The 21,879-nt window shown below is 32.0% G+C and overlaps 1 protein-coding gene across 1 annotated transcript in view; it reads left to right on the top strand.

Moving 5' to 3' along the window:
• LOC106064629 (mucin-17-like) overlaps window positions 1–21,879 on the top strand; it is a 78,149-nt gene that overhangs the window by 21,236 nt on the left and 35,034 nt on the right. The window contains exons 20-46 of the mRNA XM_056004299.1: window positions 3,484–3,611; window positions 4,430–4,660; window positions 4,973–5,125; window positions 5,986–6,193; window positions 6,609–6,874; window positions 7,411–7,672; window positions 8,245–8,354; window positions 9,964–10,090; window positions 10,190–10,330; window positions 10,481–10,684; window positions 11,122–11,370; window positions 11,483–11,699; window positions 12,260–12,423; window positions 13,189–13,350; window positions 13,494–13,616; window positions 14,366–14,485; window positions 14,597–14,722; window positions 15,580–15,702; window positions 15,905–16,150; window positions 16,375–16,509; window positions 16,886–17,011; window positions 18,268–18,396; window positions 18,484–18,609; window positions 19,393–19,503; window positions 20,685–20,825; window positions 21,367–21,492; window positions 21,606–21,728. Coding sequence (XP_055860274.1) covers window positions 3,484–3,611; window positions 4,430–4,660; window positions 4,973–5,125; window positions 5,986–6,193; window positions 6,609–6,874; window positions 7,411–7,672; window positions 8,245–8,354; window positions 9,964–10,090; window positions 10,190–10,330; window positions 10,481–10,684; window positions 11,122–11,370; window positions 11,483–11,699; window positions 12,260–12,423; window positions 13,189–13,350; window positions 13,494–13,616; window positions 14,366–14,485; window positions 14,597–14,722; window positions 15,580–15,702; window positions 15,905–16,150; window positions 16,375–16,509; window positions 16,886–17,011; window positions 18,268–18,396; window positions 18,484–18,609; window positions 19,393–19,503; window positions 20,685–20,825; window positions 21,367–21,492; window positions 21,606–21,728 — 4,377 coding nt within the window. The remainder of the gene's footprint in view (window positions 1–3,483; window positions 3,612–4,429; window positions 4,661–4,972; window positions 5,126–5,985; window positions 6,194–6,608; window positions 6,875–7,410; window positions 7,673–8,244; window positions 8,355–9,963; window positions 10,091–10,189; window positions 10,331–10,480; window positions 10,685–11,121; window positions 11,371–11,482; window positions 11,700–12,259; window positions 12,424–13,188; window positions 13,351–13,493; window positions 13,617–14,365; window positions 14,486–14,596; window positions 14,723–15,579; window positions 15,703–15,904; window positions 16,151–16,374; window positions 16,510–16,885; window positions 17,012–18,267; window positions 18,397–18,483; window positions 18,610–19,392; window positions 19,504–20,684; window positions 20,826–21,366; window positions 21,493–21,605; window positions 21,729–21,879) is intronic.

Here is a 21,879-nt window from a genome sequence, read left to right as displayed (position 1 = left end):
GTTTTCTTTTTGTCTTATCTATTGTTATTGTTTGTAAACTGAAATATTAAAATAATAGGCATATTTTTAACCTTAACCCAATGTCTTGGATTTCGAAGATTAAGGATGAGTGCATCACTATAATACGTGTTTCGCATGACTACGCCCAGTTGCGACCAGCATATTTTCCCGCATTTTCTTTCCGTCTAAAATGTTTGACTCGCAGCTCTCCAACAGTTTCAGAGGTCATTTGCTGGCAGTTACTTTCCTCTATGCCAGTGAGGGTGAAATGACGCTTCAGTTGATCTTAACAGCGCTTATACGGGGGGGGGGGGGGCTCTGTTTTGCCGTCCTCCTTTTTTTTAACTGGCTGGTTAACATCTTGTTACTAATTAATGATATTAATATGTGTATAAATGTTTAAAAGAAGTGCAGAATTCATTTTCACAGGGTTCCCCCACCATTCTGAGATTAGGATTATTAGGAGATTTCCAAGAGTTTTCCAGGAGAAAATATTCGATTTCAGGATCGGAAAAACGCGAACTATATATTTAGTAATAAATATAAGAGTTACCATATAATATACATGTATAAAATTACAAGATCTCTCCTGAGCCTTTCGTCTCCATGCCCGAAACCCAAGCTGTTGTAGATCTGTCTCCATAACATCATCAATCCATCGCATTCGGGATCTGCCTTTGGGTCAATCAGCTTGTGTGTGTGGGGGGTGGGGGGGAGATCGAGTTGATGGTGATTAAGTGCACTAAACAAAAGTTCTTTTAAAAAAAATAGTTGCAGTAACGAGAGTTTATGAAATGGAGTGTAGTACGACGTGGACTAGCCTATAAGAAGGTGGCGAGATAGAATTTTGTAGTTTCTTTCTTTCTTTAAAAAAAAAATAGATCGCAAGTTTCGTAGGCTATATGTAGACATCAGTTACAAGCAGAGAAAGGAGATGTGGAGCACGACAAAAGTGAAAACAAATTTAGGCCTAATGCCACAAGGAGGACAATAGTTATAATGCTTCATGGAAGAAGTTAGATGATAGAACTAATTGAAGCATAATTTCCTATATTTTAACATGCTATTTCGCTATTTTTTACGGCCTTTCGCTCATTATGACTCCCGCGAAAATTGCGTTCGCTGATTAGGTCTGACCCCTACCGCAAGTTGACTTGATTTATAAATTTAATAGCTGATATGGAAAAAATAATCAAATTTAGTTTTATCGCCCAATAGCTGAGGAGTCCGCAGATGTTTTCATTTTTATTATAAGTTTAACCATTGCGGAGTTATAAATTCTAAACTAAAAACTGGCACAAAAGCGTTCGCCATTGGTCCTTTCCCATAACTTATAAGACATGAAATCAGCTGTTTAATCTAACGCCATCTTGGTTGACAACAACAGTTGCAAGGAATGTTACTCCCAAACACCGAGTGGTGCAACCTATATAAAACACACATCAACATGTGTTGTGCATCAACTCCTGATACGCTTACGCGAGTTTTATTTGGTGTAATAAAGATTATTAATCTATTATCATTATTGTGTTTTAGTCTAATACAATAGCTTATCCTTACAACTGTACTTCAGTGGAGACATTACAGTTGCTACTTAGAAGAAGTTAATGGGTTTGAATGTGCAAAAAATTGGCTACTCAGAATCCAGGGGGTGCACGTGCACAACCTTGTACCTCCCCGAGGGCGGTACTTGGTTCAAACCAATGTCCTGTAGACTGTAGTCGTCTGCTGTAGATAGGGCGATTATATGAATATTATGAAAATGTGGAACGCTAGGAGCCAAAGGGGCGGTATGGGGGGTGCTGGTCAAAAAAAGGGGGCGCTAAGGGTGCACGCAGAAATGAAAGAAGAAACTGAAGTTGCATTGCAACAAAACGAATAAAAAATGTCTTCAAAGTTAGAGCTGACGGAGTAAAGATAGACAAGGTAATCTATCTATATAGTATCTAGATCTAGAAGATACCTGCTTGCAGTGAAAAAAAAGGGAATACCCGACAAAAAAAATGACTTAGATCTAGACCTAATGAAGGCTAATGTCTAGGGTAGTTTCTGTTCGTTAGGAGCTGTTGCTATCATCATTTAAACATGGCGGCCGCCAGCTAAAACATGATCATACCGATCCATGTCCATAGACTTATTATAACTTAGACTTAGGCCTATTTAGATCCATAGGCCCCTATATGTCTATCAGTAGTATCAGTCTATGGATAGAGTCTAGATCTATACTATAATAACCTATATTTATATATCTACGTTTTTAATATATTTGCTTTGGTTTTAAGGCGCGTAAAATTTTATTATAATTAGATTTAGAGAGAACAGACTATAAAAAAATAAACAAAGGCAGCAATCAGCTCCTTAAGTTAAGTTTAAGCCTTAAGTTATACTACCTCAAATTGTCAAGTTTATTTATCTAGTAGTAGATAGATCTTTAATATCATCAATTATCAGCAGCTGTTCTAAGCACTCAGGATATCAACTTGTTATCAAGTAATCAACTTCATTGAACTTGAAGAGTCTATATTACAGTATAGGGCAGTATAGGCAATAGGCCTATATGTATGTATATAGAGGCCAGTTCTTTTAATTAGATCTATGATCTATCATTGATCTATGTTATCCAAGCAGCTTTTCTTTGAACGACTCTTTCTTCATGCTCCCTCCACTGTACCTTGAACTTGAAGAATGACTTTTGATAGTGACTCATGTCTTGACATATATGACATATATCTAGTCTATGAGGATTATGGCCAAACCAGCTCACATGCAGAGGTGTTCCTTTTTGCCTGCCAGTGCATTACAGTGCAATGTCCAACTTTCACAATTATATTACTAAATATTAGAGTCTACAGTTTGCTCATGTTGGCATCCACCAAGCTTGAACAAGTTTTTCTCTATTATTGATCCTTCATTTTTTATGTTTGAGTTTGACCCTAGGAATTTAATAAAAAATAAACTTATAATAGTAATGTTCAATAATTTAAAATGGAACAAGTGAAAACAATTAATGAGAATAAGAGTAATTTTTGTGTGTTATCTCTGTAATTTATGATACCTATTTAAAAAAAAATTCATAGTTGTAAAATTATCTATCAGTTAATATCAGCTTGAATTTAATTTGCCATCCACCACATTTTTACTAGTACTTATTTGGATAGGGGGAACAGTGGGACAAAAAAGGTTGATCACCACTAATCTCCAAGATCTCTAGATCCCTTTTTTTATATTGTAGATATAGATCTAGTTATTTTACATTCATAGACACACTTGATATATTCTCTCCTAGCAGGATGGAGGCGTGTTGAGTGTGAACTTTGGGACCATTGTTTTGACGTTTAGAAGCGCATACCACACATATATCAGTCCAACTCTCCTTTAAAGTAGGCCCTACTCTGCTTGAATGTTAAATATGGTAGATCTATGTTGTTTTTTTTAATTAGTGTTTACTTGGTACAATTAATGAATGTAAATTTGTATTTTCAGCGTTGTATTCCTATGGCTCTGACGTTGGTGATCAGACTGTATCGCAAGAGTTTGCAACTTATATTAGTCCAATAGTTCAATTTAGTGGTTATATTCCTTTTGGATCAAAATTACATAAGGATTTTCAGGCAAGTTCTTAAAAAATTATTGTCAGTTTCAATTGTTTAGAATTTTAAGAGTGGCTTAACTCTTTCTCTCCCAATTGACGATACCATCATTGATTTGACCTCATTAATTAAATTAATGTTTAATTTTATAAACTTTACTTTGTGTTGTATAAAAATAGCATGCATTCCCATTTAATTCAAACCAAATAAAACAATTTCTGATAATAAATGATAATAAATGAAAAAGTTATTGAAGCTTAATCATAACAGGCTAGTGAAATAGTAATGAGCAAAATGAAGAATTCTGTCGGAACCTGGAAAAATAATTACGGAGACAAAAAGTTAAACCCTTACATCATGTAAAACTGCAAAATTCTACTTTCCTTTTGATAACAAGAAATTTTCTTCTACATATAAATATAAATTTCAAGTTTTTTTTAAAACAATATTTGCTATTAGGTTTTTAATATAAGTAGAATTAGGGTTTTCAAAATTTAAAATGTTATCTATTAACCTAATTAAAATTGTTTTCTGTTTATTAATTTATTCTTTAAAAAACGTAAAACTAATTTTTTTTTAGAGTTGTAAAATGCTTTAGATGTTCCTTTATCTTTGAAGATAATTTCATTCTAGTCCAAAACTCCCACAGGATGACGATGGCTGAAAGTGGGAGGGGTATTAACCCGGGACTATTGAGACTATCTGAACAACAGTCCATTGCGTATACCGCTCGACCAGGCAGTACTTACCTGTTTAGATTTTGCATTGATAGGAATTGCATTTTTTGTCAAAGTCATACGAGGTATTTAAGATGTTGTTTTTTTTTACATGCATTTTAGGTTTCAATATTTGGTGCAATAACCTTTGGAGAACCATACACACCTCTACCACCAAGCATTCGACAGGCAAATGGTAGGTCTCAAAATATATTTGCACCATTCTGGAGTGAAGTTGATTCTAACTATGCCAACTCTCGTGTCTATTATCATTTGTATGAGAAAGTCAGGGATAAAGGAACTTACTTCAGTTCTCCTATGCAGGAGCAAATTTTTTCCCGGGCCTCATCAGAGGTAAGAAAAAAAAAAAATATATTCAGTAATCATTATATACCTACAGTTTTAAAAGTTTATCATAGGGATAGATTTTTGCAAAACCTTTTCTGTTATTTTTATTTCTTTGCACAATATGAAGAGTCTTAGAAATTGTTGTTCTAAAACTTAAGGATTAAATAGGTTAATAAATGCAAATGATTAATTAGTTTGTGACAGAGAAGTAATTAATTTAACTTTCTAGCTTTATTTCACCTGCTGCTAGAGCTGAACCACATTGTTGATCAACATGTTTTTTTTAAGACTATTTTAATGCTTTGTTCAACTTAACAGGTGAAGGAATTTTTTCCACGTGGTTCTGGAAATTTCAATGCCAGTACTGTGATAGTTGTAACTTGGAAGAATATGAAACCATATGCCTGGTACTCATGGCTTTGTAGAGAAAATCAATATTCGACTACATCTAGCATTTACTGTGGTAATCAAGTAAGTATATTTGTATACCATTAAAGTAAGTATATTTGTATACCATTAAAGTAAGTATATTTGTTTACCATTAAAGTAAGTATATTTGTATACCATTAAAGTAAGTATATTTGTTTACCATTAAAGTAAGTATATTTGTATACCATTAAAGTAAGTATATTTGTATACCATTAAAGTAAGTATATTTGTATACCATTAAAGTAAGTATATTTGTTTACCATTAAAGTAAGTATATTTGTATATCATTAAACGAGTAAAATAAAAAAAAAATACCTTCTTTATAAAGCTGATGCCTTTTTCTAAGAGTGTTTACTTTGCTCTTAATAACTAATGAGTAATAGCTGAAAATAAAAGAAAAATGTGTTAACCTGTCCTTATTCAACACTCCCACCCTGAAAACAATCCTTGTTATGCCCATGTGTAAATCTACTCAGAGTATATAAAATTGTAGTTTGATGATAATATAGATCCAGACTTGAAAAAGAATGTTTGAAATCTGTGTGCACCCACCCTCCAACAATGTACATTTTCCCAGCTAATAAGAGGCATTGGAAAAAGAAGATACAATTTACCAATGTTGATGTAGATATTGCACACACTTCTATCAAGAATGTTCACTATTTTGTGCACTATCCTAGACAGGACAGAAACACAATGTCCAAGTATAAAAGCCTACAAGTAATAAAGACTGACTATTATTTTTGTTTCACTATTTTTTCATTATTTTGTTTTGTATAATTATTGAACATTCTCATCCACTCCAATTCCCTTTCATTGAATTACTTATTTCAATTTACAGTAAGATATATTCTTTCTTATATGGTAACCACATTATTGACTGCATTTTTTTTTTTTAACAGACAGAAGTCAATACTTTCCAAGCTATCATTGCCAGTAATGGTACAACAACCTATGCTATAACAATGTACCAGAAAGGTGGAATGAAATGGGAGTTTGTTCCTAATAGAAATATTTTTGTAGGATATTTATATGATAACAAAACTAAGGACTATGGACTAACCTATTCAAGAAAAACAATAACTCTTGCTACTGACATTGGAACAGCAGGTACAGAAAGAGTGACTCAGTTCTTAAACTCTTTCTCTCCTAATTAAGGATACCATTTGTCAATTTGACTCAATTGAATTTAATAAATTATTGGTTTTAGCAACTATAATTTGTGTTAAATAAAAGGAGCATACATTCTCCAATAACTCTATACCAAAAGTAACATTTTCTGATTATAAACAAAAATGTTATTGAAGTTTAATCATAACAGGGTAGAATGTACAAATATGAAAAATAAACAATTCTGTCAGAACGTGCAAAAATAATTACGGAGAGTTAAAAAAGAAGCTACTTTTAAGATTAAACCTAAACCTGTCATTTGTTAAATTTATGTTACAATTTAATTTGTTTATCATTCCTTGAATGTGCTTAAAGATTTACTAAGCATTCAATCAAGTATTTCTATGTTCTACAGGCCGTGAAGGAACTTATATTGATATAGTTGGTACATCTGACAACCCTGCACAAAAATGCTTAGACTTTTACTACAGCAACCAGAATCTCATTGACAATGCACAGTTTCAGAGTGATGCCAAGTCACTGTTGCAATGTCCTTGTAGTTTAGAAAGATTAAGCTATCAATGGACACTTGTGGAAAAGAGAAGTAATGACAGCATTTACTGCTATGCAATATCTTCCAATTACATGAAAAGAGAACTTCCAAAAAATACTCTAAATAAGGTGAACTTATTTAATTTTAAATTATGCCCAAACATTGATAATTAAAAAGACCAATTGCCTTGTTCTTTTATAATGGATGATTTATTTTAAGCATTATTATATGCCACAGCCTACATTTTATTTTGATTGATTTGCCAGTAACAATTTCTTTAACTTGCTCCACAGTGTTATAAAGAGTGTTAGCTAGTAGCTAGAATTTTATTTGAAAGATATAAGGTCTGTTTAAAAGAAGCCAGTTTGATGGATAAATAAAATAAATATGTTTTTTACACATTGACTAGAGTGGGACAGTATATCCATGTGGATATGATGTGTGGCTCAATGAAATAAAAGGATAATCCAAGGATGATTATCCATTAACTAAAAAAAAAAATTCTAGAAAATGAGTTCAAATACAATTTCTCAGAAATGGTGAAATAAAGGAAACAGCTTTATTACTTATGTGTATTTAAATAACTATTAATAAATTATGTAAAATAATGTGCTTTGTAAATTAGTAGATGTGTCTTTGTGATGTGTTTTTTCCTTACTTTCAGCTTTGCTGTTATCAATATAAAAACTCAACTAGTAACAGATGGGAAGATACACAACGAGCTGCTAGAGAATCATTCTATGTTTCTGGTGTAGCAGACTCTGGAAACATTTTAACAGAAAATCCTTTCCAAGAGAATAGGCGTCAGTCTTTGGAGAAAGATTTAACCGCCAAGATTTGGTGTTGCAAGGAATCGGATCTCTGTGATCTTTACATTAAAGTCCGCCCTGAACATAGATGCAGTTTAGATTCATCTTTTCTGTCTGGTAATATGTGCTTTGTGCATATTATTATTATTTCAAACACTTTTATGTGTTGTTAATATCTTATATATAGAGAGAGAGCATGCTCTTATGCAATAAAAAAAAAGTTACTACCAATTATGTCCATAATTTTCTTTAATACTTTTTTAGTATGGGGGCGCAGTGGCTTAGTGTTTTATTGCTTGGCTTCTGAACATTGGGCCCTGGATTCTAATTCAAGACTGGGGTTTTGAATTTTGGGATTTTTGGTCACCATTGAGCCCACCCAACTCTAATGGGTACCTAACTTAATTTGGGGAAAGTAAAGGTGATTGGTTGTTGTGCTGGTCACATGACACCCTTCGTTAACCGTTAGTTGAAGTAACATGAAGTTACATCATCTGAAACAGAACTTTTACTCTATTAATATAAAGGGAATGGTAATGATATATTATTGTAAGAAGAAATAAAAATATAATCAATCTTAATCACTGGGACATGTAAAGACATGGTTAACATTGTTTTATCTGTATTTAAAACATTTTTTAAATATTTAAATTTATTTTAGTAATGATGTAAAAACAATTATCTTACAGCTTCCTCTTTTGGTGACCCGCACATCACAACTTTTGACAATTATGTTTATACACTAAATGGATGGGCAGAGTATATCATAATATACATTGAGAACAAATTCATGTTTCAGGTTAGTCTTTGTTTTGGGACCAAGCCCAAACTAACGTTTTAAGATTAAAAAAAATAACTTAATATTATTCTGTTCAATGTCTGACCTTATGATATGCATCTGTTCATTAATGGTACCTTCATTTTTATAATAATTTAATAACTGAACCATGCATGGAAATGCGTGGGTTTATGTATTTTATTTGTTTATAAAAATAGACTTAAAGGCTTTATAAAATCTTAATTTGTAAAAAAATGTACAGTACAATTGCAGTGTTAGAATAGAATACTTTATTATATACTTGGGAAACTATTTGACAATTCTAAAAGAGAAAAGAAAGCAATGGTATACTCTTTTATTGCTTTTGTTGAGCATGTCTTACATGTTATAAGCCAATTGCTCTGTGAACTATGGTCCAATGTATTGTAGACATGGCGAATAGGGTATCTGGGAGAAGGTTTCATACTGCCATTAGGTGCCAAGCAAACACATACATGGGTATATTTTATTAAGTTTTCTTTGTCCATTAAGTCTTTAAGCAACCTAAAAAATCATTAACTTGTCCAATCAAACCAAAATGAACTGCCACCAACATTATGCATCTTATTGTTGTATTTATCCTTTCAGTCACCAGGACTGGATGTGATTTTAAAAATAAGTACAAAATGGTTCCATCCTAAATAAACATCAGTTTCTTTTTTTTTATTTTATATGTTTCGGATGTTCCTTCAGATATGAAAATATTTCATCCTAGGCCTGGGTATTGCAACAGGGTAGGATTTTCCAGGACTATTGAGAGGACAGTCTGAAGTGCATATAACATCATGGTTAAGCTATAAAGATTATGTAGACATCTATTCCACAGGTGGCCATGTACAGTATTCATTATCTGTGCAACTGAGTTTGGATAATCTTGCATTGTAAACAATGGCTTGCTGATGTACTAGTTAGATCTCTTAGGTGCCACGCTTTCTCATAGAGGACAAACACATTGCATTTTATATTTCACAAATAAAGTTTACACTAATGTACCTTGGGGAAACCCAGTTCTGTGAATTGATTTGGTTTGAAAATTATTGGTATTGAATACTGGGAGCTATCTTCTAGATACATTTTTGCATACATAATACGATGTATAACCTGCTTTCCAAATGAGTTATAAGTTAAAATGAAATTTTTAAACTAATTTGTCATCTATGATGACCATTAAATAACACAATGTATGTTGTTGCTATCTTTGTTTGACTATTTTAGTCGCCTTAAGTATGAACCTATAATGTTATAGCGAACAGATTTCATTCCATGTGCTAAATATATTTTTTTTAAATTTAATGATGGGTCCTAGTGTTTCAAAAATATTTAATATTGCTTTTTTATTTCTTTTTCGTTATGCATTTTTTATTTAAACTGTAAATGAAACCAGCATCTTTAAAAAAAAGTTACTACTTTGAGCAACAATATTGTGGATGTATAATAATAATAATATAACATTCTATACTAATATATAATATTAATTATTAAATGTTAAAAAAAAAACAACAATTATCTTTTTTTAAAGTTTTTTTTTGTTTTTGGGAACACTTTTAATTGTCTTGATGTTTATTTTTGTTAATATTTGTTCTCTAATAAGGCAAGAACTGGTCGAGCAGAAACAACCAATGGCACATTAACCAATGCCACAGTGTTTATAGCATTTGCAGTGAATGAGGGCAATGGCTCCTCTATATTACAAGTTGAGATTTCTCAGACAAAAACAGGTAGGCTTAGATCTAAGTGCTTTCTTTAAAAAACTACAATTCATTTTTTTTTAATTTCTCAAACATTATTTGTTCATAAACATTTTTTTTTTCTCTTAGCCATGATTATCTATGCTGATAAAATAGACTATACTAATGATTTCTATGGGTCAACCACCTTCCAGAAGACTCTGAGCAATTTCATTATTTTAAGAGAAGACAGTGCAAACAAAACTAGACTGGTGGCATCTTTTACTACAGGTCAGGTTATTTTCTCCCTTTGTTTCATACAGTTTTTTTTTTAATGCAGGCAACATATAACTTTATTAGCATTAATTTATTTATTGATACATGACATTTTTATTAAAAATTACATAGATAGAATTCTTATTCAAAGAAGACTTTTTACAGGTATCACATTGAAAATGTTCATTGGCACAAGAAGTCTTGAGTTCACAGTACAAGCTGACATTAAGTTACAAAACCAAACTCGAGGACTTATGGGTAACTTTGATGGGAATTCAAACAATGACTTCATCCTGCCGAATGGTACAGTGTTGACAGCTAATCAGACCAACACAGAGAGGAAAATATTTGAAAATTTCGGAAAGAAATGTGAGTTCCTGTTTGTTTTTGTTACAATATCTACTATTACATTTCTATCTCATTGTGTATATGTATCTATATAGATTGATAGATAGATAGATATAGGGAGACACTTATACATATATTTGTAAATTTTATTTTGAGTATGACTCTCAAGGTTTTTGTAAAAATTTGACAGTTAATGTAAAACTGGTAAAAAAAATCTTCAGCTCATAATGAAAACTCTGGTTTGACCATTATAATTGTTCAGAAATATTTAATCAGTGGTTTTCGTCTTTTTGTCAATAAAATTCATCCAAATGATATCAAATGTTATCTTTTTTTACGTCTCATTGACACATTATGTAACTTTTTTTTTTTAACTGTTTCAAAATGATGTCAAGAAGATTGTACAAAAAAAAAAGTTAACTCATAATATATCATGAATATCTTTCATTTGATTTCAGGGGAAGTTACTGACAAAGACAGTGTCTTTACCTATATCATCAGAGAAAGTGCAGCTACTTACAGACATCCAGATTTTGTTCCAATGTTTATTGAAGAAGTAGATCAAGTAAAACTAGCTGCAGCAAAAACTAAATGTGGCTCTTCCAATGATGCTTGTATATTTGACTATCTGGCTACTGGAGATGATGAATTTGCTAGAAACACAAACAACACAAACCAAGAGGCCAAAGCAGCTTCTGTTTCTTTAAGTAAATAATTTGTACATATGTTTATATCGTAGCTTGATCCAAACCAAACATCAAGTTATTGATTTTTTTTTTTCTGCCTAATCATAGTTTTTTTTTTTGTTTTTTTTTTCAGCCAACAATTTACCAGTCCTAAACTTGACCCAACAGTTAAATAATGACAGTCAATGGGATGTAACAGCCAATAGAACCAACACTATTAAAGTGTATGCAACTGATGCTGATAGTGATATTGTCACTTATAAATTGCAAAACCCTTCTTCTAGACTTAATGTATCGGCTGATGGAGTTATTTCGTACATCCCTGATGTCGAGAGTTCTATTATCATTCAGTAAGATATACATCTTTTACTAATGTCTAGTTAGTTTATAAGCAAATTGATATTTTTGAATCTTAAAAACTTTTGAAAACAAATAATTGTTCAATGCCTATATTTTGCAAGCCAAACTCTATAGAGTTTAGCTCCTCCTTTTTAGTCTAAGATGGAATATTTCTCACTCTCTATAAACTTGAAGATGGCTGTGGAGTTCAATCCAATTTAAAAAGACAGCCACACACATGGCATGGGTGGTTTGGGACAGCTGCAGAATATGCCTGCTTCTTTTCTCAGCTTTGAACAAGTGAGATGAGAATGTGGCTTGTGCGATAAAATTTGTTTTAAGTGTGGGAGATTTTCCATCTATCTATACTATCTATACAGGAAAAAAAAAAGATTTACTGCTGCTTTCAAAATACATATAGGAAACCCTGCATGTTAATTCTATTTTCTAAGGTTATTATTCCTTGTATGTAATAAGCTGGTCTAATAATATTTGTCACTTTCAGCTTTTACTTCTATAAAATGTTTTTATTCCCCCTATTGTTATCTATGTGTTATATGTTTATATCTAGAGTTTATGCTGTAGACAGCAAAGAGGGTCTATCTAATATCATCACAATACCAACTGCTACATGCACCAACTGTAGTGGACATGGAGAATGTGATAAAAGTAGGGTACTCAGTGCTTCTGGAACATCTAAGCTGTTTGCTTGTAAATGCGATCCTGCTTATACAGGTGATGTGAAATTTTCTGTTAAATTTTTAAGTAACCTTTTTTTCTACATTAGAATTCTTTGTGCCAATTAGACTTGTTTTTAAAAAAGTCTACATCCAGATAAAAAAAATCTAATGACTGCTTGAGGGGCATAGTAGCTGAGTGGTAAAAGGGGTCTCAGGTTGGAATCTTTTGTGAAGAATTAGAAAGTATATTAGGATTTTTAGCACACCTCTGACTCCACCCAACCATAAGGGTACCTCACATTAGTTTGGGAAAGGAAAGTCGGTTATTGCTGTGGTGACCACATGATACCTTTGTTAACCATTGACCATAGAGAAAGATGACCTTTCCATCATCTGCCCTGTAAATTACAAGGTCTGAAAGAGGTACTTTACTTTACTGCTTACATAATTTTATACTCTAAATAGCACTTCTCCCCCCCCCCCCCCTCCACATCTTTTCATGACCTTTTCTTGACTGATCAAGGTTTAAAGTTTATTCTTTCTCACTAAAAAAAATGCTTTGTAGGGAGGCATAGCTGAAGAGGAGCTGGAAAGGAAAACTCCAAATAATTAATCTATATTTATATATTTAGAAAGGATTGAGTGTTAAAGTTTTTCATATGCCTTTTGGTCTATTATTCTTTCTAAATAAGCATTTTTAGCATTTTGCGATAAATGTATATTTGATACTAAAATCTTACAGTAAAGCAAATTAGTTTTAACAATATGAAGGTATAATTTGAGGAAAAAATCGCATTGATTCATTTTTAATTTGTTTCAGGAGATTTTTGTAATGAGAACTACAATGCATGTAGTGCTAGTCCTTGTGCTGTGGGCCAGAACTGTACTGACCTGACACCAGAACAGCAAGGCATGAATCTTACTGGCTATGTGTGTGGACCTTGTCCTCTTGGATTTCAGGAACAAGGTGGCAAGTGTTTAGGTAAGGGATAATTTCAAGTATTTTGTTTAATATTCCCATAGATATATTTTCAAAGTGTTCAAGGTTAATGAAAATTAACAAGTTTAAAACTAATAAGTTGTTTTTTTAAAACCTTTTATAAATTAAATGATGTTTTCTTGTAGACATCAATGAATGCAGTTTTAATGTCACCTGTTCACAAGTATGTGTCAACACAGTTGGATCCTACAGTTGTAGCTGTTCCAGTGGTTACAGGATGAATGTGCAGAATAAAACACTTTGTGATGGTAAGTTAAGAAACAATAACCTTTTTATTTTGGACATTAACACTACCAGACTGGTGGAACACTTTTTTCTGTAATTTCTAAAATGGCCACTATGCCTATGGACCGCTTTTTCGTTGCTTGCCTATTTCATAAAAAAAAAAAAAGGAGTCAGAATCTAATATAACCAACCAATCAAAATTAAACTACATGTTGTACTTTACAAGTGGCTGCATTCATGTGCTTAAGTTGAATTGGTGTGGTTTTACATGAAAATTTACATTAAACATGCACCTGGCATGTAAAAGGTAAGTTTAGGCTTTTAATAAGTTGATCGATATTTTAGTTGATTTAGACTCTTAGAAGTAAAAACTTCATAAAGTATAATGTTATTACTTCTTTTGAATGACACTGTGAGAGATCAGTAAATAAGAAAAAAATTGTGATTTTCATTAGATCTAGAGCTTCAAAGATAGTAAGTAAAGAGGAGAATCCTCTCTATAAAAATGAGCATTACAGAAGTAGGCATTGGCTAGTATCATGTGAAAAACACATCCTCCAAATTCCTTTTTAAAATTAAAGTTTCTATTTGAGCTTGTTAGACTTGATTTTGAAATAACATCCTCACCTTCAATGAGATTCAAACTTATTGCTGTTGACTGGAATGCACCAAAGTACCAAATGTTATTTTATTAATTTTTTAACATAGCCCAATCTGTGCTCTACTGTAAAGGTTTCCTAGCCCTAAGTAAATATATATCTTTTTTTCTCAGAAATTGATGAATGTGAAGAGAACACAGATGACTGCCCTCAAATATGTGAAAATAATCCAGGCAGCTACTCCTGTGATTGCTTTACAGGATACTATAAGATTAATGGAACTTGCATCCAGAGTAAGTGTTTATCTGTCTTCCTTTCACTATGCATAAATTCTGTTCATGTCAAAATTTCTTTTCGCTACCATATGAATCTGAATTGAAGCTTTGAACAACTTTCTCTGACAGACAAAACAAATGAGGAGAAATGTAAATCCAAAAATTGTTCACAACTGTGTCTGGTGGAAAATGAAGTAGCAAGGTGTGAATGTAATGTAGGATACTCACTTGCTCAAGATAACATTTCTTGCATCAGTAAGTAAAGCTTTTATCTTCCTCTAACATGATAGCATGTCTATTGAAACTGAGCTGCATATTAACATTGTGAGCCATTTTGTGGTTATATTAGTTTATCCTTAGAAACATTTCATAATAAAATAATGGCATCATTTGATTGGTATTCCTAAGATTATTAAACATGAATAAGCTGATCAAAAGAAAACTTGGTTTTGTTTTACATGTTTCGGATGTTCCTTCAGATTTAAATAACATCCTGCTCGAAACCTTCTGCAGAACAGTGGGCATTGTCACCATCAAACTACAGTCTACAGCAAGTACCACATGACCATGCAGTCATAAAGGATATTAAAAACTTGAAATAAAGCTTAATTAATAAAACTAGTTATTAAATGATTATGATATATAGCATCATCTGATTTCTGCCTGTGGTCCCTCCTGGAGCTTTGGCCACCAACCAGCTTCCTCCAGGCATCACTGTTTTGGGCGAGTCTTTCCAACTGTCCCAGGTCTTGCCCATCTCCTTGGTATCTGCTTCCAAATTGCGGCGTCATGTTTTCCTGGGCCGTCCCCATCTTCCCTTTCATTGAGGGTACCAGGTTAGGGCTAGACTTGATATCTAGAAGTTTTTTTTATAATTTCTTGGTTGTTCTTACAAGTTATTGTTGTGCCTCAGTCCTCTTTGCATTCATAGATCTTTACAGAGAACACGATTCTAGTTTTATCATGTTTTGTTTTTTGATAGTGTATCATCATCTTCTACTGGATAGGTTATATTAAACTTGTAAGATATGTTAGCTTATCAAATCCACATATTATGATTTAAATAGTTGCATTTGTTCTGCATGTTTGTCTTGCTCCTTTCATTTATTTAGACATTGATGAATGCAAACTAACCAAGAAGCCCTGTAGTCAAGTCTGTACAGATACAATAGGGAAATTTAACTGTTCATGTTATAATGGCTTTGAACTAATGGATGATAAAATTTCTTGCACAGGTTTGTAGACATGCTACTAAGTTAAACTATTAGTAATTATGTTATCTTTAACACAAATTTTTTCATAGTTTCTTTAGGCTGATTATTTACGGATTGAAAACAGTTCTTATTATGCCTTTGACACAAGTTGTTTAATAGTTTCTTTAGGCTGATTATTTATGGATTAAAAACAGGTGATGCTCTATATATTTATTTATTCCAGCTTGTGAAACTTCTTTCTATGGCTATAACTGCATGAAATCTTGTCAATGTAGTGGACATGGTACCTGCGACTCTGTTAGAGGCTGTGTATGTAGCAAAGGCTGGGAGGGAGACAACTGCAACATAGATATTGATGAATGTAGTCTAGACACGGATGACTGTTCTGTTGGAGAAATTTGTGTCAACACTCTTGGAGGCTATACTTGCAATTGTCCTGTTGGCTATTTAAGGAATGTAAACTGCCAAGGTTATTATTACAATCAATAAAAATTGAAGGAAAAATGTTCAATGCAGTGGCAAATTGTTTCAAACACTTTTATAACAATTATTTTCAACATATTTTTTTACATTGTTATGCAATTTAAATTTATAACAATATAAAAAGATCTTTTTTTTTTTTTTTTAAAGTAATGAGAAGTTGACATTGTATCTTCTTTAAGAGTAGTTGACATTGTATCTTCTTTTCCTCAGATGTGAATGAATGTGCTGACCCAACACTGAACTCTTGTGATGCATTAAAAGAAGACTGTGTTAACAACGTAGGAAGCTATGTCTGTAACTGTAAATCTGGATATTTCAGAAACACTACAAGTCAGCTGTGCGAGGGTACTGTAATAGTATTACAATTTTAAACTTGTATGAATTAATCAGGTATTTAATACTGTTGATGCTACAAGTAAGTTTCTCCTGTATTAATGTATAGATGAAGTCATTGTATTAAACTCACATAACAGTGAAATTCAAGTCATTTTTTTTATTTTATTTTATTTTTTATTCAATCAAATTAAGAAGAATCATTATAAAATTATTCAACTCTAAATGGTTCAGACTTTTCACTGCTATGGTCTTATGGTGTTTTTTTTTCTTTAAATTGCTTTACGCATTTATAATTTGTTTTGTAATTTTTAGTCATGTATAATTGCATTGTAGTCAGAATGTTGGTTAATAATAGCTATGCCACTTGTTTGGCTTGTCTCCTCAGACATTGATGAATGTAAAACTGGTGAAAACAATTGCCAGCAGGTCTGTGTCAATGTGGTCGGGAAATACAACTGTGAATGTATATATGGCTTTGTGTTGAGTGATAACAGAGCATCCTGTTCTCAAGGTAAACTCACACTTACCCTTCATTTAGATTCTAATCATGAATTCAGTCAATTACTTTTTTCAAGAATCTGCTTTTATTACATTTGTAAATGCACAAATGAAACTTGTTTTAAAATCTGAGCATTCTTAAACCTACGGAAACTTTCAGTCCTTGTCAGTTATTTATGTTAATAGAGTTGCTTCTCTTGGTCACTTGGACAAAGGTATTTCACTCAACCACTTGAACAACATAATTAACTCTTTCCATAATTATTTTCCATGTTCCGATGAAATTATTCATTTTGTTCATTTGCGTTTCACTAGCCTGTTATAATTTAACTTCAATAACTATTTTGTATGTAATCAGGAAATGTTATATTAGGTAAATAATTATAGAAAAGCTCTTTTTATATAACACAAATTAAAGTTTATAAAAAACAAAAATTAATTTAATTTAATGGGGTCAATTCAACATAGAGAAAGAGTTAAAGCACTGACCAACTAGTGAAGTTATTAAAGGTAATAATAATTTATTATAATTACTGAATTATTGAAAACATGACACAATTAAGAATCAGTTACAATTTGAGAGATAACCTTTCAGTTTAGTGAATTAAATCTTACATCCTATGGGCATGAATCAGCAGTTTCTAGTGTTTAGCAGTAAGTTTCAACAAAATTATCTGCTTTGCACCTTGTGGTAATATCTGACAAGACCTAATGATACACCACACTCTGACTCTATTGCTCATCATGGGATTACTTGGTAAACACTACACTGATTCCCAAGATCCCTATCCTATTACCATATTACCTTTACCTTTTTTTTTATCTTTACCTATCCCTTGGTCTCTTGGATCATTGGGGCACCATGCAAGATTTGTCAGCCGTCTTTCTCCATTCCTCTCTGTCTTTTGCCTTAGAACCTCTTTCAAAGGCAGGCCTGTCCATTCTTTTATTACCATATATGATACACGAAATTCAAACATTGAAGTAATTTTTACTAACTAATAACCACATACTACGATTCCAAAACATATACAGAGTTTACTAAAGAGAGCTCAACCAAAATGGGGCTACATCTTCGGTGCTCTGGTGGTCTTATTTCAGAGGTGAATGATATTGAAAGAGTTTTCTTTGGCCCATCATGAAGTTCAAAACGAATCATCACTGAGAAACGTGGTGCTATTGAAGAGCAAGCTATTTAAGATGACAGAATAGACAAAAGAGATATTACCCTATAATAAAATTTTGAAACTTATTTTTTTTTATCCAAAGCTAAGGATGTGTGCAAGGATTTTGAGAAATTGAATTGCTCTCAAGGATGTACTGTAGATTTGCAGCAGAATAAATCATTTTGCTTCTGTAGTGATGGTTACCAACTTGTTGGCAAAGAATTGTGTCAAGGTAAAGTTAGAACTCTATTCAACATTAACTAACTGATTGATGCTGATAGAAACAAAAATTGTAATTGTGATTCTCTCTATTCTGCAGACATCAATGAGTGTGAAGTATCAACCCTAAACTTGTGTAGTTATAAGTGTGAAAATCGTGTACCAGGATACAGCTGTTCCTGTGCCCCTGGTACAAGGCTAGACAATGATGGACGTACATGTAGAGGTAAGTCATCTTATAATTTAACAAATTCCTTATCGTGTAAATAATTATTTAATAATTAAAAACGGTGAATTAGAAATGCATCTGTTCTTATTTGGTTTAATGCCTTGGCAATGTTTTATCATGCTCACTTCTCCAGTATTTTAAGTTTCAATATCACTGCCGGGTATGGCAATCTGAACATTAAAAATAAAGTTAATAAAATCCAAAATGCTGCTAGTAAGATCATTGGTAAAAAAAAAAAGTCCAGTTGGGCAACTGTTTCATAAGAAAGCTAATAAGATTTTAAAAATAAAAAAACACTCTTTGGGTCAGAATTTTGTGATTTTACTATCACAAAGGAGATACAAAACACTGATTTCAAAGAAAGACACAAAAACTCCTTTGTTCCCCTAGCAATGAAACCATTAAATACAAAATTAAATACAACTATCTGATATAAACATTTCACATGTAACTTTTGAGTGAATCTAATGTGAATGTATATTTTATTTTCTATAGTTTTAATGTTTTGTTTGGTTTAATGCACAAGTTAAAAGACACATTTCCTTTTGGATAATAAAGATTATTTTTATTGTTATTATTATTTTCATTGTTATTATTATTTTTATTGTTATTATTATTTTTGTTGATTTTTTTTACCTCTTGCTAAGCATTTGGAACTAGTTCCTAAGCATATGGAACTAGTTGCTAAGCATATGGCACTAGTGATTGCATCATTATTTAGGTAAAGCTTTATTTGCATGAGTATCTTGGATTTACTATCATGTGATATTTGTTTAACAGTCTGTAGTAACACAACATGGGGAGTCAATTGTTCCAGATCTTGTTCTTGTTCTACTGGAGCTTTACGATGTGATAATGTTAGAGGATGTATTTGTAAACCTGGATATACCGGTGGGTTTTTATTTATGATATAACTTATTTATAATAACTTATTTAAAATTTCTTAATTTATTTGTAAAGTTTTTTTAAGTTGTATTTTTTTTTTTACTTTTGTATGCAATATTATAATTAAGTTGTAATAGTACATTTTATTAATAGTCAGATGAAATGACAACATCAAATAAAACACAGAAATATTGTTTTGCTTAAGTGCTTTCCATAAAGAGTAGTAGTGCAAAGGCCATCATAAAATCGGTAATGTGGCATTGGCAATTTGCTTAGAAATAAAATCTATGTGTATGCAACATCGTTCCAACAACAGCTAATGCCCATGCATTCATCTTGCCATCCATGAGATGATCCATAGTCACTTTGGAAGGAAGGTGGCCATATCAAAATCTTTTAATGGCTTGTTTCCTTACAATAATTTATTTCTTCTATCCTAATGACAGTGGGGTATTTATCCAGCAGTTGTTGACCAATGTGAATGTGTTTGTATTGTTGATACTTTTTATCTTCAACTCTGAAGGAACATCCGAAACATGTAAAAATATTTTGCAAACATTTTACATTTTATATCTGTGAAATGTTGTGAGAATGTGTTCCCAACATTGTTATAGTGTTGTTTTCTGACAATATGCTTTGATATATTCAAGAAGAACATTAAGACCTATCTGTTTAAAATTTTTTAGATTAATTTTTCATATTAGCTCTCGTTTTTATGTTTGTAATGTTACCACAGCACCTAGAGCCTACATTAAGTTTGTCAATTATTATTAATTTTATGAATACCTTTAGCCCTGTTTCTAGCTTAATAATGCCTTGTATTGTGTTGCTAAGACTTGTTATTGTGTCATTGTGATTCTTATTACAGTCTATAAGGTATTAGCTTTTTTTTAAAAGGCAGTATTTTTATTACAAAGCTTATAGCAACTCACTCCATCCCACTTCCCTATCTCTGATCAAGTTGAAACTTTGCACATTTATTTATGGTCTTTAACAACACATACATCAATGAACAAAATTAACCAATTAATTAATGGCAATAAATTAATTTTGTAAGATGTAGAAAATGAAGATATATATACAGAGCTGCCTACAAGTACGCATCTTGCGTAGTTTGTACGCAAAGGAAGTAATGTAACATTTTAATCCTAGTCAAAAAGATTTCTTTTGTATGCTCTCTACAACAGGTGTTTACTGTGAAGTGGATGTGAACCAATGTACTAATGGTGAAGTCAAGTGCAGTGAAACTGAGCAGTGTGTGAACAGACCTGGTCCTGATTACTGTGTTTGTAAAACTGGTTATAGACTGTCAGGCAGTTCTTGCACAGGTTAGCTTGGGGTTAATAGCATTTGATGTTCTTAATTCTTAATTATTTTAATTGTTAATGTTATTTATTATCGGTACTGTTTCTATGCTGTTGCTTTAATAGTGTTTTTGACTATTTGGATTTCATGTAGGATTCATGTATATAGCTTGTTTTTATTTATATATTAAATTACTTACAAATATATTTAGATTGAGATTGGTGAGTGGTTAAGCGCCTGGCTTCCAAACCTTGGTTTGAATCTCAGTGAAGACTAAGATTTTATATTTAGAACTTTTAGGGCACTAATGGGTACTTGTTGAGGAAAGTAAAGGTGGTTGGTCATTGTGCTGGCCACTTGACATCCTGCTCAGTAACATTTGACCAGAGAAACATGACCTTAACATCATCTGCCCGTTAGATTGCCAGGGGAACTTTACTTTACTTTTACTTTTACTATATTTAGTTTCACATCAGTAATATTTGTCTAAATAATATAATCTGAAGGTTTAAATGTTTCTTTGAAATGCTTAAACTAGTCTGACACATTTAATTATATCTGCAGACATTGATGAATGTTCTGAGTCCTCATTAAACACTTGTCAACAGACTTGTATCAATTCCAATGGAAGTTATTCTTGTGCTTGCTGGCCGGGTTACACTTACAATACAAACACAAACACCTGTGTTGGTAAGGAATTACATCTGCCAACTATGATTATATTTTAATATTATAAATTAGGTTTCGTTCTTTTTTCATGATATTGAGAGAAATTTTAATGTAAATTTATTTCTCCTAAACAGATATAAATGAGTGTGACTTGAAGTTGGACAAGTGTTCCAGTATCTGTATAAACACAGTAGGCAGTTACCGTTGTTCTTGTAAACCTGGCTATAAACTTGAAAGAGATGGATACACATGTCAAGGTATAGCCACTAAAAATATTTCAGATTTCTTTTTATCTATTTTGAAAATTTATTCAAGTAAATACAAAATATATATATCATAAGTAGATTTATACTGCATGGCTTAACTAGTATCTTATTAAATGAAATATGACAAAAGTCACTCTAAACA

This window comes from Biomphalaria glabrata, chromosome 11, assembly GCF_947242115.1.
Source record: "Biomphalaria glabrata chromosome 11, xgBioGlab47.1, whole genome shotgun sequence".
Lineage (NCBI taxonomy): Eukaryota > Metazoa > Mollusca > Gastropoda > Planorbidae > Biomphalaria > Biomphalaria glabrata.
The sequence above is the reverse complement of the archived record's forward strand: the minus strand, read 5'-3'. Positions and strand labels throughout refer to the sequence as shown.